General features: G+C 44.5%; 2 protein-coding genes across 2 annotated transcripts; both read right to left on the reverse strand.

The window, feature by feature from the left end:
* Positions 1-677: 677 nt before the first annotated feature.
* On the reverse strand, positions 678-2,297 carry LOC134183623 (uncharacterized). The gene has a single exon (XM_062651207.1). It carries the CDS (start codon positions 2,293-2,295, stop codon positions 715-717), a length of 1,581 nt encoding a protein of 526 aa, XP_062507191.1. The 5' UTR covers positions 2,296-2,297; the 3' UTR covers positions 678-714.
* A 12-nt stretch (positions 2,298-2,309) lies between these two features.
* Positions 2,310-3,905, reverse strand: LOC134182975 (uncharacterized). The gene is made up of 2 exons (XM_062650419.1): positions 2,419-3,905; positions 2,310-2,375 (listed from the first exon to the last, which is right to left on the reverse strand). The coding sequence occupies exons 1-2, from the start codon at positions 3,874-3,876 to the stop codon at positions 2,310-2,312; spliced, it is 1,524 nt and encodes a 507-aa protein (XP_062506403.1). The 5' UTR covers positions 3,877-3,905.
* Positions 3,906-18,449: the final 14,544 nt, after the last annotated feature.

Here is an 18,449-nt window from a genome sequence, read left to right on the forward strand (position 1 = left end):
TATGCGATTCTCATTCGCCGGCGGCAAAAGTGATAGATTGCTGAAGATAGCTTCGGAGGTGACAATAATGTCGCAAGCTACAAACGCTACATTCTTTCACCGTTGTGTCAGCGACCTCTACCTGCTCGGTACGTGTACCACTTGCCCTAGAGTAATGTCTTTCCTGCAGTATCTGCAAGATGTGCTAGAAGACTGCCAGGTGCATTTGCAAACCGTTGACGATCGTGGATCAGAGTCTCTTCTCGAAAGATCAGCTGTTCGCCTAGAAGGTAAAAAGCTAATTCTATGAGACGGTCTGACGTTTGTGTACGTTAAGTTTCCGCCTGCTGGCTGCGCCTTTACCTGTATTGACCAAAGCGTTTTACTGTAACTTTTCCAAAACGTAATATACGATTACGACTAATTAAGAGTTTACCAATAGATGATGCTGGCAGGGCTATATATCTCTAGACATTCAGTGCTTCACACATCAAAATATTTGACTTTGTTAAAGCATTTTTGTTTTTAAAAGTACTATGTACGGTGTCATGTCTGTCTGTCTGTCTTGTCGATCTCTGTCTGTCTGTCTGTCTGTCTGTCTGGTACATATATTTTCAAACATTCATCTATCATACAAAGAGTGCTAGGCAATGACATAATGTTTTAGGTGCTACAGTACACAGGAAAAAGCACTAAAACAGTAACAACTTAACTTAAAAGATAACCCAGGTCAGCCTAGTGGCTAAAGAACTGGGTTGAGTACTTAGCGCTACTTGTGTCACTTGACAAGCTTGCCATCTTCCTCAGTATGACTTTGGCATTGCATTTTTGCAGCTGAAGGGAGAATCTTTTTCGCCAAAAGTCAAGGAACTCTGCAGCGTTTGGTCTACCAATTTCGTCACATGATTTCTTTGCTAGTTTCTGCAGGAAGTTTCTTCCCATGACACCCCAGCGTCCAAAATGCTCCATAACCAGAGGAATGAGACTGACAGCAGTTCCACCTGGTAGACATTCCTTCTCGTATTTTGACTTTTTTCTCTCCTCTCTTCTCTCAGCAGCGGCGCCATCTGTTTCCGAAGATCTAGGGAAGATGTCCGAGCTCCATGGGTGTGCTAGAGCTATGTCCAGATCCACATTGCACCCAGAGTCTGAGTCGAAGGCTACAATGTCTGGCCGGTCATTGGAATTGGCATACCGATGCCTCGGTTCCCTTCGATGATGGATGTGCAGCTCCCGCAGGCAATCAGACCAGACTGATGCAAGCGATTCGTGCGACCAAACTGGCCCTCCACCGGTTTTGCATGTTAGCAGATGGTACCCACTGCTGTCCAGGGAGGCACCACAGTTGCATGTTGTCATCCAGTCAGAAAGTGGAATGGGCAAGCCCAACCTCAGCAAGGACGCTAAACGATACTCGTAAGAATTTAGTGCGAGCACTTCTGAAGTCGGGATTGCGTTCAGCCATGCACCAGCTCCTTTTCCTTTTGTAGATCGATGTCGTGCTGCATCTCGGGCTGTGGGTGCATCTGTGAACAAGATTTCTGCCTCACAGCGAGCAAATGACATGGATAGCTGATGCTGAACTTTGCCTGCAGATGTCAGATATTCGGAAATATGCTTTCCATCAGGGACAGATTGGGTCAGGGCGTTACTAAGAGCCCCAGTAGTTGAATTAACTAGGCTGTCAACAGCTGGAAAGAGACTTGGAAAACGAAGAGGCAGTTCCACAATGGCGTGAGCCCAGGATGCAACAAAGGCAGGCTGCGACACAAAAGCCAACGAAGTCATGCCAAAGCCACCAAGTCTAATTGGCAAAACAGCTTGGCGCCAAGGCATGTCCTCAATCTCGTTGAACCCAAGTAGATGGCAAAATGTCTTTCTTGTCTGAGAGTCGTGAATTGAAGCTGCTTGTGTGAGCAACTCAGGACGAACTAAGCGTGCCAAGTGATTCAGGCAAGGGACGTGAGAGCCTCTCAACAAGAGCATGGCACTCTGTATGTCTCCCAATTGAACAAGTTCGTTACACAGTAAGAATTTTGACTTTGCGATGTTCGAGCAAGAGGAGGCAACAAATGAAGGTGTGCCTACGGGTGCTCCAAGAAAGATGGCTCCATCATCAGTGACTGGTATGCAGTCAAAGCCTTCAACAGGATCACGTGTAGAAGGGCAGTAGATCTCACACTTTGAATCTGCAATGATCATGTTGATGGCAAAAAAAGACTTTTTCAGATCTTGAAAGGCAGACTGAATATCCGTAGGGTGACCCAGTACAAAGACGTCGTCCAAGTATGCCAAGATACGAACCTTCGGATGCATCTCCTGAAGATCTTTTAGAACAGAATGAATGGCAGTGGCAAATAGAACTGGCCCCAGCGGGTCGCCTTGATGGACCCCTTCTGCAGATTCGATTGTAACTGGAGTGATACCTTGCATGAATACCAATGGGCTGATCCTCCCATACATCTGAGCTACATGATTCAAGATATCTGGAAATGACCCGACCACTTGCTCCAACATCTGTTGTCTGCTGATGGAATTGAATGCATTTCTGACATCAGATTTTAATACAACCCAGTCGGGATTGTGCTGGAGGAGTAGCTCAATGTGATGGACAATCAGCTCAGTGCCACACTCGGTTGCCACACCATGCTGGATGGGGCAGAAGAAGCTTGAGAACAGTTCCTTTTTTTGTTGACATATAGCTCGAGCTGTCAGCCTGCGTATAGCTTCACCAACTGCAATAGGTCGTATGTCGCCATTGGACTTGGGCAGAGCAATTAGCCGAGATGAAGAAAAGAGGGTTACTGCAGCAGCAGGCAATATGCCTCTAGCAATAGCCGAACAAGCGGAAAAAAGACAATCTGCTGTGAGCTCGTTTTCAAGTAGAACTTTCAAATGCTCGAAGCGCCAGCCTGAGAGACCTGCACCAGAACCCCGTGGAGCTCGTCTAATGGCATCAAACAGCGCTGAGCTTGACAGTTTGATTGAATCTTGAGACAAAGAAGGAAGATGCAACCCCGTGGCTCTGGAAGGGTGCTTGGAAGCCAGCTTTGCTGTGGTATCTTCTGAGGCAGGAGCTAGGCCTTTGCTGGTTAACAACCTGGAAGCTCTTGAAAGCTCTCCACATCTCACCAACCTCAGGGTAGCGGCTCTCCGTGCTTCATCACTACAACGAGGCGTCTTCTTTGAAGTTGATCCATTTAGCTGAAGTAGATCCGACCAATTCCAACTGAGAAATTTCTGATACCTCACTTTGACGTCACGAAAGCCATGACGTCCTCCCCTGACCATAGGCGTGAGAATCATGCGTGGAATGAGGAAGAGCAGCTTCCATGCTAGCTCGTCACCGGGATTGTCATGGATCTTTCGAAGGGCCACAGCACAACAGTCGTGAAAGAGTGCTCGTGCAGCAGGCTTGATAGTTTGTACAACCCGTGGGGGAATGGCCTTGAGAATGGCATCCGAGGGCAGATCCCGGATAATGTTCCAGGCTGCAGTCTCTAGGTCAGCATGGGCATCCTGTAGGGACACGCGCTGAGGTGGATTATGACAAGCGGAATCTCCAGAGAATGAATCCGGCACTGTAAGAGACGGCGGCAACTCAGAAAGGGTCTTCCGGACGTTCCTTCCAGGAGGTGACGATGCGCCGAGTGTAGTATGGCCCTGACTTGACCGTTGACCATCAGAAACGGATTTCCGAGAACGGCATTGAGAAGTGTGTTGTTTCAACTTCAAGTACCATCTTTTGCAGAATGAGCACTGAAGAAGATTCAGGCGAGCGATGAAATCCCCTGGGAGGAGATTCGGGTCGTGAGCGTCGCGGATATGACACAGAACTCTCTTCAGTGTGTCCGAAACATGACAAGACTCGTATGGACATTTCTCGGCAGAAGACATTGCCAGAGAACGGACAAGCAAGGCGAAAACAACAAGGCCTGTCTGTCTGTCTGTCTGTCTGTCTGTCTGTCTGTCTGCTGATGAATGAACTGGGGAAGAAGGCGAGAGGCTTTGATGAAAGAAGAATTGCGGTAGAGTTTAAAACCTTCTGGAGGAAAAGACTGTCTATTACTCTTCAAAAATGCAACAGCAGAGTGATTTTGCGGAAGCTGTCAAGGCTTTCTGTGCGCTCATTAGGAGATGACAGTGTTTTGGGAGTAGATAGAGACATTCAGTGTTTTACTCATTAGCAATAGTCTCGGACTACAAGTAGAACATTTCATTTTAACAATAACTGTTTGTAGTAGTGAAGATTGTTGACAATAAACTTGATTCTGTCTGTCTGTCTGTCTGTCTGTCTGTCTTTCTGTCCGTCCGTCCGTCCGTCCGTCCGTCCGTCCGTCCGTCCGTTTGTCTGTCTGTTTGTCTGTCTGTCTGTCTGTCTGTCAATACACGTATTTGCCATTTAAATCAAACATTTACATCATGAGCAACTAAATAGAAACGTCCACAGCAACACTAATACAACGTTAACAGGACCATTACGGTCCTGAACCAATTACACTACGTTATGACGATCTAGCATATCTGGCTATGTTAATAGTTTTGTCCGAGATGACTTTCGCATTACATCGTTGTAGCTAGTGTCACTGATATGATATTGATCGCCACTTTGTCTTGAAGTCGGTCTCATTTCGTTTTTCTTCATCATTCCTTGCACTCTTTGCCAGTTTGCTCAAATACTTTACTGCTTGTTCGCCCCAACGGTCAAAATATTCAAAAACTAGAGAAATGACCAATGGGCAGGACCCTTCTGGCAGCAGCTCAGAATTATGTTTGTCTGTTAGTCTGTCTGTCTGTCTGACCATTTGTCTGTCTGTCTGTGTGTCTGTCAAATAACATTTATTTCAAACATACATCTATAATACAATGCTAGCAAGGTAACTATATAAAGTTCTGTAACTACGAGAGTTTCCTAGGACTAGATTTAAAAAAAACATTCATGTAACACTTAGAAAAGAACAATGCAGACTACCCAGAGCCAACTGTCTGTCCGTCTGTCTGTCTTTCTGTCTGTCTGTCTGTCTGTCTGTCTGTCTGTCTGTCTGCCTGCCTGCCTGCCTGCCTGTCTGTCTGTCTGTCTGTCTTTCATACTGTCTGTCTGTCGTGTTCGTCCGTACGTCCATACGTTCGTTCCTCCATCGACTCTTGATCTGATCTATTCTGCTATAAAATTCTAAGCCTTTAATTATATATAGGGGCAGTGCGCGTACTAAGGTCTTTAGACGAAGAACATCATACAGTTTTACTACCCGAAACACGTCGTGCAATTTCCGATCTGGAGACTCAATTCTGTACTCTTCTTCATGCTTGGGATCAGCTGACTGCTCAAATGGTATGACACCATTGTTCTGCTACAGCAGTACTTAGATCGGTTCACAGTTCACATAACTCAGAAAGATACCGACAACGCGGCCGTCCACGACTGCCTATCGATGGCGAACAATCAATTTATCTATATTCTTGTGGCTTTTCATGTTCTCAAGTAGCTGATATGCATTTGGTTCACCGATCTACAATTTGGCGCCGTTGCCAAACCTTGGGGATTCCTACGTCTCGGTGCGTAACTAATAATGCTTTTCGGAAATTGGTGTAAGATTTGGTTTTTAGAAATATTTCATATGTTTCGGACGACAACTTGAGGGAAATCGTCCAGGAAATCGTTCGGAACCAACCCCATACCGGCTGTTCAATGCTTATGTGTATTCTTCGTTCCAGAGGAATATACGTCCAAAGACACGGGTGCAGGTCAGCTCTCGTAACTGCCGACCCCATTGCTTCGGCTATGCGATGGGGCGCTGCCGTTCAAAGAAGAACATATAATGTTCCAGTACGCAACAGTTTGTGGCATATTGACGGTCACCACTCACTGATACGTTGACGTCTGGTTGTGCACGGTGGTATCGACGGCTATTCTCGGATGGTTGTGTACTTAACTTGCTCAGACAACAACCGAGCCGACACAGTCTTGGAAGCCTTCGACGAGGCTACGAGATTGTGCGGGTGGCCTTCAAGAGTTAGAGGGGATAAGGGAGGAGAGAATTACCGTGTTGCAGCAGCGATGATCGCACATCGTGGAGAAAGAAGAGGAAGTTTCATAGCTGGGAGATCAACGCACAATCAAACGATAGAACGGTTGTGGCGTGATGTATTTCGCTGTGTTACTCAAACGTTTTATTCCATATTTTACTGGATGGAAGACAATGGATATCTAGATCCAGTAAATGAGGATCATCTACTTGCCCTACATCACGCGTACCTCCCTCGGATTCGACGTTGCCTGTCTGAATTTAAATCGGCTTGGAATGCTCATCCTTTACGAACAGAGCACAACTGGACTCCACGGCAGATCTGGGTAAATGGGGTAGTGCACCACGAACGTACACATCAGACGGCTGTATCGGACATACCGAATGCCGCACAAGATGACATTGCCCAATTTGGAATCGATCCAGACGGTCCAATTACTCGAGATGAAGAAGATTCATCATCGGTCGTAACAGTACCGCAGATAGTTCCATCTAGAGATGATTACCATCGCCTTATGCTGTCCGTCGATCCGCTGTCACCTAGCGATGAATTTGGAATTGACTTATACTTACAAACTACTAACGTACTACTAGACATAAATGAATCATGATGCATACGTGTATTGCTTCTTGCATGGTTAAAGCTGAATATCTCTTTTAACTACCACGTCATTGTCACTAACGCAGAGCACTATTTGTGGAAGCATGCAAATTGGAGATCAGATTTATCTGAGTCCTTCGTGGTTTAACAAACCGAATTTCAGACCAAAGTACCTCTATTTAAGCATGCACCGTCCTCCCTGAAGTGTCTTATGTAAGACACGATTACAGTATTTTAGCGCTATCTAACTGACGAGCCATTTTATTTTTATAAATTAGGGCTGTTATTCCATGCTGTAACACACTCTGTTTGCAGTGTTTCCCCTGCCGTTGATTTGTAATCTTGAACAGAACACAACAGAAATTTGAAAATAGCATGCATGCAACAATACGACACAATTACGTTCCGCAAATCACATCATTCCAAAACCCTCTAATCCGAACTGTAGAGCTTGCAGAAAGCAGAGGCGTACCGTGGCATGGGCTAAATGGGCTATAGCCCCCCCAGTTTTTGTGGGCGTTTCCCATTTTGTCAGGTGAAAACTAGCGTTACGTAGCTTTTTGTAAACGTGCGCGTCTGTTTACAGTCTGGATGTTCGAGGCCGAGCATGCGTGTCTCACACTAGGCTGCAGACATACTAATACAATTTTTGTCAAAGGGGCGTGTCAGTGTTCGGGTATTTCAGCCCCCCCAATTCCAATGGCCACGGTACGCCCCTGCCTGAGAAAGTGATGACGAAACTGCTGGTAGCTTGCGTGTACTATAGGCAAATACAATGACAAAGTACACGTGGATGCCGTGGGCTATGCTGTAGTGTCATCAGCGTCGTGGTACTTAACGGATACATAGTCTCCGGGTGGGAGTCGTTGTGTGTCGTTGACTGCAGCAGTAAATCGAAGCAAAGCTGACGGCACAGGAATGCACTCTACACAGCACAGACTGTGTATTTGTGTCACAGCTATTTTTGTAAAAGTGCATGTTAGATACTTGAATTACCTTCCCCAAATCAATTATTGCGTTATCGTCATCGCTAATAAATTATTGAAAAAACATCTCAGCTTTTATCTTCTTCTCTGTGTCCGGAACTTCTACGACTATGAGCTGTTGTATCCTAATGCAAATTCACACAGTAAGAAATTAAAAATGACATACAAAGAAGAAGCTGACTTTGAGAAGGTCAAGGGGGTCTCTTCGTAAACAAAAAATTAACGCCGTGGAAGAGGGTTTGATTTCATCGCTGCTAGAACGCCAAGCGCCGACAATCCTTCACGAATATGAGAGACAGCCGACCTTCTTTTGTGTATCAATTCATTTATAATGATACACTGCATAATCTCTTCCTTGCGCTTCATGATAATCGTACCAGTCCATCCACTCGCAGATATCAACTCTATTACATCAAATCGTTCCACAAGTATCTGAAATGCCTCAGTAGTGTCGGCATTGCTCATCTAAAACACATTGCAAATCAAAAGGTAGTGAACGCTGTCAAAGACTGCATGTGCGCAAAGAAACCTCGCTCGACATGCATTTTGTTTCTGATTCAGGCATATCTGCGACCTGTGTTTCTGCCAAGAAATCTTCTTCGTCTTCAGTAATCAAAAATCTGAATAAACCTGCGGCTAAGCACGACATTCCCATGGCACAGTGAATGATTGAATGTGCTATGGCAGTGCCAACGAGTTTGAAGACGCTAGACCTTATGGCCACCGCATTGTGAACAGGCCAGATCTTCCTGGGGAAACCTTCAAACAGCCCCTTTTCAACGGAAGTGACGGCACTAAAAAATTCTTGAAGAACTCCCTGCGAAGTCCTCCGGCGTCAATTCCGTCTTCTCCATCAAACCGAACTCGAAGAGGTCGGGAAAGGCTCACCGTTGAAGAGGACTCGTAAAAGGCAACAGCTTGTGCAAACAAACTTTCACGACTTATCTCCAGATCAAGTGGTGGCCCTTGAACAACCCTCTCAGAGTGAGCGTGAAGCACTGCCGAAAATGACAGGTTGTCACTAGGGTTTTGAAAATCATTCGTGGTAGTTGGCGATTCTGAAACGTATAATAGCGACAATGTCGATAAGTATACGTACGTACGTACATACATACATTTTTTTGTTACAAGGACCCTTAGGGCCCAGGTTACTGCAGACACTACTAAGTACTTGCTACGATACTTTCTACCATACTTTCTACGATACTTTCTACGATACTAGTATACAACCTACGATACTAAAGTCTGTTCACGAATTAGATGGACTCGTGCCTGAGGGTTGGACCTTAGCTAAACAGATTATCAAGAAAGCCGGATGTTATGTTTGTATAAGAAGCTATCTTATACTGATTGCATTCTTAGCGTGTGTTGTCACAAGGACGCAAACCACTAGATATGGTGATTGAAGTAAACCCTAACGAAGGAAGAGTCAGATGCTGGTGAGTCTGATTCCACAGAGAGCTATGACGAAGATCAAATGCAAGCCACAGGAAATCAATAAATGCTTGCTTGTACTGTACACGAGTTTCTAATTGTTTGTGTCATTAGTATTTTGTTACACCCCTGCTTAGTTTGATAAAGAGTTATCTCACTGGGGGTTGTCTCTAGATTGATCTGATTAAGCTTGTCTCCACCCGCTAACTCATTACAATTCCGGAAGTTGCTTATGCCGGTCTTCTGTTCATAGCAAGAAATATATGATTATTATAATTGAATTAAGCTCTTCAAGAGCTGTCCATCGATATTAATTAGACCTCGGAAACCCATACTATACTCCTGCTACGCGCTGAATTCCTCAGTCCATCTAATGCGTGAACGGACTTCAGTATACAATTGAAACACTATCAGCAGTCACTGTCTATATGTAACTTCTTCTTTGCTTCTTGGACAGAACCTGACAATCTGGAAAGAGAGGCAATTGTATGTTAGTTCTTGCCTAAGGGAACTTATGCATGTGGCCCTCCCGCACTCGAACTCTGACACAAAGGTCCCGGATGTTTTCAATCTCCAACTGCACACTCTAACCAATTGAGCCACATACATACATGCATGCACACATACATACATACATACATTTTTTTTATTAAAAAGTCCTTAGGACTTAGTATAAATTGTTTACATTGCAATCATAAGCTAGATACCATTGTCAATGAACACACTCACATACACACACACACACACACACACACACACACACACACACACACACACACACACACACACGCACATGTTAATTAACTATAGCTAGAGTTGCGTTCGATACTAAGACATTGTCATTTGAGAAACTGAGAAGACACCTGTACGTGAAACACAGTCTTATCTAGAGAATGATACGTACCATTTCTGGCAACTGCCGGTGACAACGGAGTAGTGACTGGCGTTGACGTTTCGTCATGACCAGAAAAGCAAGCTGAAGCAAATTCCTCTACAGACAATGCTGCGCCGTCGGCCTGGAAACCGATTCACATGCAAGTGAGTGTGTTTCCAAACTACGACTAGGACTTTCTAGGACTTCATTCTCAAAAGTCGTCCTAGAAGGCACAGGGTTAATACAATGTATAATTAATGCCAATGAATAGCTAAAATACCTCTTTGTTTCTGGTGAATTCAGATTACTCGCGTCCTAAAATACAAAACGATAAGTAAAAGATGTCAGAGCGAAAAATGTTCTAACTTTGAGAACATTCATAGGCAATGTCGGTTTTTTAGGATCACGTGTACAACCCCTTGATTAGCCAACTTCTTAACATTATCTTCGTCTCACTTGTGGCTAGAGGCAACAGCAGGTATAGAGATACGATTGCCCTCACAACGAACAAAACTATAAAAGCAACAATTCAAGTTCAACTTGCTTTCGCTATATATAATTAACTGCATGTATACTACCTAAGATCTTCACGATCTCTCTCGCCGAAACTTTCGTTTACAGAGGTCATGACATCAATAATTTTTCTTTTTATGGATTGCTCATTGTGGGTGTTCGAAAATGTAAACTGTTCGTCTACAAGAATAGAATCTCTTGACTTAGTCGTATTCTCGCCTTCATCGAATTCCCTTAGAACGACTAGTCGCTTGACATAACTGGTAGTTTTGTTGATGCAGCTCTACCCTTTTCCCATTTTCTGGAATTGAAATTCCCTCCCCAGCCTCGACTGATAACTGGCTTTTTAGGGTCGAAAAGGGTAGACTGTTGTGGGATCTGTGCCTTGTATGGTTTAAAGACTCTAGATACTTCCGCGGCCACTCCTGGTGTGATGCCTCCTAGGCTTGACCGTGCCAAAGTGAGGCTCTCTGTCGCGCTTTCTAACAAACGTTTCCCTATTATTAAATTGGCAACTGTATTTGCAAATTGCAAACAGAAAATTGCTATATATTTTCAAACCTAGTGATGATAAATTGCAGTCTGGAGCTCTAGTTGAGGAGGAGGAAGGTTGTACAAAGTACTGATTGTCTAGAAGCTCCCCATCGTCAAAATAGAGAATATCTCCATCACTGAAAGTTGAATCGACTCGTCAACTGAAAACACGTGGGTGCACGTGCTTTTGTAGTGACTTACCGTATGACGTCGAGTTCTTCAATTTGGCTCCCTAGCTCGTTCGTAACCGTTTGGGCATTGATGGACAAACGTCGACTGGCCACTTGGAGGAGTTCCTCAAACGAATTAGAAAGCTGCACGACCTATTACGAGTGCCCACCCGTAATAGAAAACTCAGAGTGAAAGAAAATCAAACGACACGCATGCATGCGTACATACAAAGCCACTGTGCTGCTTTCCCGCTCTTCTGACAACAACTCTCATACCCGTTTCCTTCAAACGGTGGCTGTATCTTACGTGCAGTTGCTTTGTAATTAAGTTAAAACTCGTTAACTTGATATAGAAGGCGCAAAATGTTTTACGCTGCCTGTTATGAAACGTCAATGATATGCGATTGCGATTCAACGTGCCAGCAGAGGCGATCCTTTCAATTATATATGCGATCCTGCTTTCAAATATATGCGATTAGTTCAAACCTCTTCGATTTTGTGCAATTATTTTTGATGTCGGGCATCGTTTACATGCGATACTGATCTCGAATATGTTCACTACCCTCCCAAATTTATGCGATCCTTTCTTCTTGCGGGTGCTATCCGGATCTTGAATATAATCAATTGTTATCCGTATATATGCAATCATGTCGCTAATACCGTTGATTCGAATTTAGTATAGTTGATTCTTGCCCTTACATAGTCGATTAATTTATACATAATCGCTTAAAATTATCAAATATATTCTGACAAAAATCGGCTATAGTTGAGAATTATTTTTGCAACGTTTGGAGTTCCATAAGCGACAGGTGTCATAGGGAATTTGACATCCCCTGTTTGTTGCACACACCCACCCACCCCCCGAGCCGTATTCACTAGGGAATTTGGTATCCCCGAGCCATATTCTCTGAGGGTCTGAGGCACCCCTCTTGGCATCCCTTGGGGAATTTGGTATCCTCTATCCATCATGTAGGCAAATGATCAATCGGCCGACGAACTACCGGTGCACTTCCAAGAAGAAATCGTGCGATGATGCTAGACGATCATGTGCCACTATGCTGCAGAGTTCACGAACTTTCGGTGATGTCATTGCTTTTAGTACGAAACACACCGACTAGCCCATGCCACGCACAAGTTCTCGTAAAAGATAAATCCAGTGCCGTCTAGCTTTGTCTACGTCTGGATTGTCTCTCATCATTTTCAATTAGTTCTAACATTCTAAGAAGTGTTGCAGAAACCGAGAGAAGCATATTACACGGTCTGAACTGTAGCAAGTCTAGGTGGAAGAAGTGACGTCTGCCGGCTGTGCGTAGGCTGTATGTTGATTTTTGCGTCATCATCTAGGTTAAATGGTGTCTGGTATTACAATGACCTCACCATGAGGTCGTAGACTCTGTTGCACTGGCACATGACCGTATATCATCCCCTCGCTATGACTCATTGGAAGTTCACGGGTAGTTCGTCAGCCGACTGATCGTTTAGCTACATGATGCATTACGGCCCAACGCATATATATATATATATATATATATATATATATATATATATATATATATATATATATATACTAGTATACATGGCCCGTCCTTCGTACGGGCAAGATACTGTAGTGTAAAGATAGGTCTGTGGACACGTCACGTGCAATCTTTGTTGCGAGGTCCCGGATATGCTGAATGAATTCGAATCTTGCTCTTCGCGCTTGTTTCGATAGAAATCGACACACTCCCCGTGTAGCGCTTGCTGCAGAAAACGTGTAGGTTGGATTCGGTGCAAATGCGATCAGAATTTGGAGAGAAACGCAAGCGATAGAAGAGTAGGTTTCGTCGGCAAGAGATACTCGATTGCTCGAAGCTTTGCGAAGGACGGCGATGCATAGGGTCTATACGGGACTGGTGCGGGCGTGTGTTCGAATGAACTGCAATGTGTAGCGTTTGCGTCGTCGAGAAATTTTACGCGTGAGTCGATCCCTCGAGAGGGGACCCGGTGCATTATTTTTTTATATTTTACGCAAACCTTCCTCTGTGCGTGCCGAGTGTGCGTGCCGATTTCGGTTGCGAACGGACAAAAGACGTGGCCGCCAAACGCGAACATACACACACACACACACACACACACACACACACACACACACACACACACACACACACACAGACAATTTGAGCTTTATATATTACTAGGATCTATGGCCCGTCCTTCGTACGGGCAAGATACTGTAGTGTAAAGTAGGTCTGTGGACACGTCACGTGCATCTTTGTTGCGAGGTCCCGGATATGCTGAATGAATTCGAATCTTGCTCTTTGCGCTTGTTTCGATCGAAATCGACACACTCGCCGTGTAGCGCTTGCTGCAGAAAACGTGTAGGTTGGATTCGGTGCAAATGCAATCAGAATTTGGAGAGAAACGCAAGCGATAGAAGAGTAAGTTTCGTCGGCAAGAGATATTCGATCGCTCGAAGCTTTGCGAAGGACGGCGATGCATAGGGTCTACACGGGACCGGTGCGGGCGTGTGTTCGAATGAACCGGAATGTGTAGCGTTTGCGTCGTCGAGAAATTTTAGACGGGGGTCGACCCCTCGAGAGGGGCCCCGGTGCATAATTTTTTTAATTCTTTTACGCAAACCTTTCCCTGTGCGTGCCGAGTGTGCGTGCCGATTTCGGTTGCGAACGGACAAAAGACGTGACCGCCAAACGCGAACATGCACACACACACACACACACACACACACACACACACACACACACACACACACACACACACACACACACACACACAGAGACAGACAGACAGACAGACAGACAATTTGAGCTTTATATATTAGATAGATATATATATATATATATATATATATATATATATATATATATATAGCCATGCATAGCCCTGGACGGCTAATCAATGGTAGCTCTGAACACACGATGTTATATTCAACAGCAGAGGGGAGGCGTTGACTGTGGTGTGTTTGCTATTGCATTTGCTGTACAATTAGCTCTAGGAGATGATGTAGCAAGCCTGAAATTCGACCGACCGCGAATGAAGGAGCATCTGTACAAATGCTTGCATCAGAAGAAAATGACAGGCTAGTTGTGCGCAATGCACCCAAACAACTGCTAGACGCACTCATAGACTTCGCCGTACTTACATAGAAATTTGCCGCAACTGTTTGATGCCAGAAGAATGCGATGATATCGTGCGGTGTCAAAATTGTGAGGACTGGTTTCACGTCGGTTGTCTTCAACATGATCTACCACAACAGAGTGACAGATGGCGCTGTGACAACTGTTCGTAAGAACGCTGTAACTACAGTAGACGATATAGAGTCACTTGCTTTAACGAAGTTAACTAAAATAGATGTTTTCGGTCGCAAATTTAATCAGACAGCAAACACGCAATTTGTAACATGTCGATTTGTTAGAAATTTAGCACAAAAACGCAGACTGTAAAATAGAGTTTAGAATGTCACATTTTTAGATGTGAGAAATTCTCATAATAAGTACGGCGCAGGAATGTCAAATTCTCTAAAAAATACTGCTCGGGGGATGCCAAATTTCCGGGGATTCCAAATTCCCTAGGATATACGGTTCGGGAATGCAAAATGTCTCGAAGGGATACCAAATTGCCTAGTGAATATGGCTCGGGGATACCAAATTCCCGGGGATGCCAAATTCCCTATGACACCGGATTCAGAAGAAAGCAGCGTCAACGTTTCCTACGAATCTTTCTTACAAGACGACGTCGATTGTTCATCACCAGTCCTACTTAGAACATATTGCTCTCTCGAAGATTGCGGATGACATGTTGGTGGTGCGCATGCAACGGTGCTTAGCTAGATGCATGGTCCCATGGGACCTTCGCTTGGCTTCTTGAAGAACGATGAATTCGTTTGTTTTGCGATTCTTTTGTAAAAAGTAACAAACGCATACAACTATTATCTGAACTTTACTCTGCGCTTCTCGGTTTGACGACAGTTTGACCGTAAAATGGAGGTTTACGACATCTCGGCTTTTCTGTCATAATGCGCGAGATTGTTACGTCACCCATTGTTGGTCTCCCAAATTACTGCTGATTGGCTCAACAAATTCCCGAGAGTGATTCACGATGACAAGCTAATTATACGTCACCTACGTTTTGCGTTCCAAAACGATTGCTGATTGGCTCGACAAACTCCTTGAGCGTGACACACGCTTACAAACAAACATACAAACATAGGTACAAACATAGCGACATACCGACAGACAGACAGGAAGTCAATTCAGCCCGTTTAGAGTAAGCTTCTCGCGAAGCAGTCCACCACTTAATGTGGTGTCCTTCTTTTACGCTCGTAGCTAAGTAATCAAGTTACGTAAAGTTTGGAGCAAAGAAATGACAAGAGCAATACATTTTGATACTTTGGTTGACTATACTTGACCTCGTCCGTTGCCTTTGTTCTCTTGTCAGTCACCTATACACGGCATCTAGTGTTGACCATCTCTACAACCAACATCCGGGTTAAATAATGTGGGTGTGGCCCGCCTCACAACAAAGACCACCTCAGAAATAGACCAACAAACCATAGTCCTGTAGGTGGTCGTAATTTCGGGGTTTTACTGTACTGTACAATACAATTGCGCGATTAACGACCGAAGTCTAAGGCTGTCAGGCACGTGCGCTACACAAAATTGCAAAAACGAAAAAGTCTGTGAAGTCGACGGTTAGCAAGTCGGGAAGTAGCACTAATTCAGGTGAATAACATTTACTAATTAAACTTTAGTGTTTTCACTTTAATGTTTTTGCTCTCTGTGTTGTGTGTAGAAAGAAATGAAAACTCAAAGAGACAATGCGACTATTAGACGGTTGAAGATGTATAAATCGGGAAAACCTGTCAGGTGAATTATTTGTCGTTATTATTGTTGTGAAGTGAGATTATAAGATAGAAAGACAATGACACACACACACACACACACACACACACACACACACACACACACACACACACACAGACACACACACACACACACACACACACACACACACACACACACACACACACACACACACACACACACACACACACACACACACACGTGGTGGAGTACGTGATCGACATGGCTCTGTCTGTGTTTCCAAAGATCAATGCGTGCTGTGCAGGAGCGTCCACAAACGTCTCAAGTGAAGTTGCCACTCTTAGAGAATACTGCAGTCTTCCGTTCCTGCCTTTTTTGTTGGAGTCGAACGTTTGTCTTCAAAATGTTCTAAGGATATCGACTTTTTGCAATAAGATCTCCACAGAGGTCTGTCTGACGCATAACATTCCCAGCTGGATACATCAATATTACAAGATTTTAAATGGGATTTAGTATTTATTAAAGCGTAATTTCTGACCTCCTGGTGTTCTAGAGCCTTCCTACAGCTGACCACCAAATGTGTGTGTGTGTGTGTGTGTGTGTGTGTGTGTGTGTGTGTGTGTGTGTGTGTGTGTGTGTGTGTGTGTGTGTGTGTGTGTGTTTGTGTGTGTGTGTGTGTGTGTGTGTGTGAGTGTGTGTGTGTGTGTGAGTGTGTGTGTGTGTGTGTGTGTGTGTGTGTGTGTGTGTGTGTGTGTGTGTGTGTGTGTGTCTGTGTCTGTGTCTGTGTGTGTGTGTGTGTGTGTGTGTGTGTGTGTGTGTGTGTGTGTGTGTGTGTGTGTGTGTGTGTGTCTGTGTCTGTGTCTGTGTGTGTCTGTGTCTGTGTGTGTGTGTGTGTGTGTGTGTGTGTGTGTGTTGTGTGTGTGTGTGTGTGTGTGTGTGTGTGTGTGTGTGTGTGTGTGTGTGTGAGTGTGTGTGTGTGTGTGTGTGTGTGTGTGTGTGTGTGTCTGAGTGTCTGTGTGTGTGTGTGTGTGTGTGTGTGTGTGTGTGTGTGTGTGTGTGTGTGTGTGTGTGTCTGTGTGTGTGTGTGTGTGTGTCTGTGTGTGTGTGTGTGTGTGTGTGTGTGTGTGTCTGTGTATGTGTGTGTCTGTGTGTGTCTGTGTGTGTGTTTGTTTGTTTGTTTGTTTGTTTGTTTCTCTGTCTGCCTGTTGGTTTGTTGTCTGTTTGTTTGTGTTTGTATGCCTGCTTGTGTGTGTTTAGCTTTTTAAGTGTGTGTGTCTACCTTTGCCTTTATTTGTGTTTGTGTTTGTGGCTTTGAGCAGTTCTGTTCTTCTGAGTAAAATTACATTTTGTAGATTGTCTACAGTAGGTTTTGGAGGAGCACTACGTTATATCTCTAGTGATCTATCAGAGATGACTGTCAAAATTTTAACCGGACATTCAGGGTTTGTAAACGACTGTACCTTTCTTCAGTCATCTGAAGGACAACTGCTGGCTAGTGTTGGAGGTAACTTGCACTTTCTTTATGAACAAGCATCATCTGGAGACTTGATTGTGGGTCTAACATCAGAATGACAGACAGACAGACAGACAAACAACAGGCAGACGTGCAGTGCAGACAAGGCTAGATGTCAGGGATGCACTGGTGGATGACAGACAGACGGATGGACGGACGGACAGACAGACACATAGGCAGGCAGACAGGCAGACAGACAGACAGACAGACCATTGACAACGTTCCTATTCAAGATTTGTCTAACAATTGGTCGAAGATTGATGCTGAAAGCGAGATTTGTCAGACACATCCCAAGGTCCCCCTAACCTCTCGCGAGGACCAAGCTTGGTCTCTCATACGGGACCTGTCTGTTGAGAGTCTCCTTTGTGGTCATCTTCCTTCAATCACACGTAATGTCTCACCATCTCTAAAATCACTCTTTCAAGACTGTTGTGACTTAGCCCTAACAAGAATTGTACAAGACCCCACTGACGAAGCAGGATGGAAGCTCTTTCTTTGCATACCACGAATGATTCTCCGTCACAAAAGAGGAGGTGCAGCTGCAATTAGACAGGAAAGACATAAGTTTCTCTCCTTTCTTGATTTTCAGTGGGAGGAGCTTTTACATCTTCAACGACCTCTTCTCACGTCTTCATCAATGCAATCAAAGCTTTCAACGAATCGTAAGAAAGTTCTTCAGCTGATTAAATGTGGTGAACTTTCCCGAGCAGCAAAATTGCTTTTGAGTCCTGGCCTTGCTCCAGTCTCTGCAGAAACGGTTGTAAAGCTGTCCTTGAAGCACCCTGCTCGAGTGAAGAGTGTGCCCTGTCCAGAAGTCTTGCCTCAATCCACCAGTCTCTCTGAGTCACTGTTCTTTTCTACTTTGTCCAAACTTCCCAAGAGTTCCGGATCTGGCCCGTCTGGATGGAACTTTGATCATTTCAAGGCACTTGCGAGTAGGTCTACTACAGCCAGAAAGTTCTTTACTGTCTGTAACCTGATTGCAAGTGGATCTATCCC

The sequence above is a fragment of the Corticium candelabrum genome, chromosome 8 (genome assembly GCF_963422355.1).
Source record: "Corticium candelabrum chromosome 8, ooCorCand1.1, whole genome shotgun sequence".
NCBI classification, from domain to species: Eukaryota; Metazoa; Porifera; class Homoscleromorpha; order Homosclerophorida; family Plakinidae; genus Corticium; species Corticium candelabrum.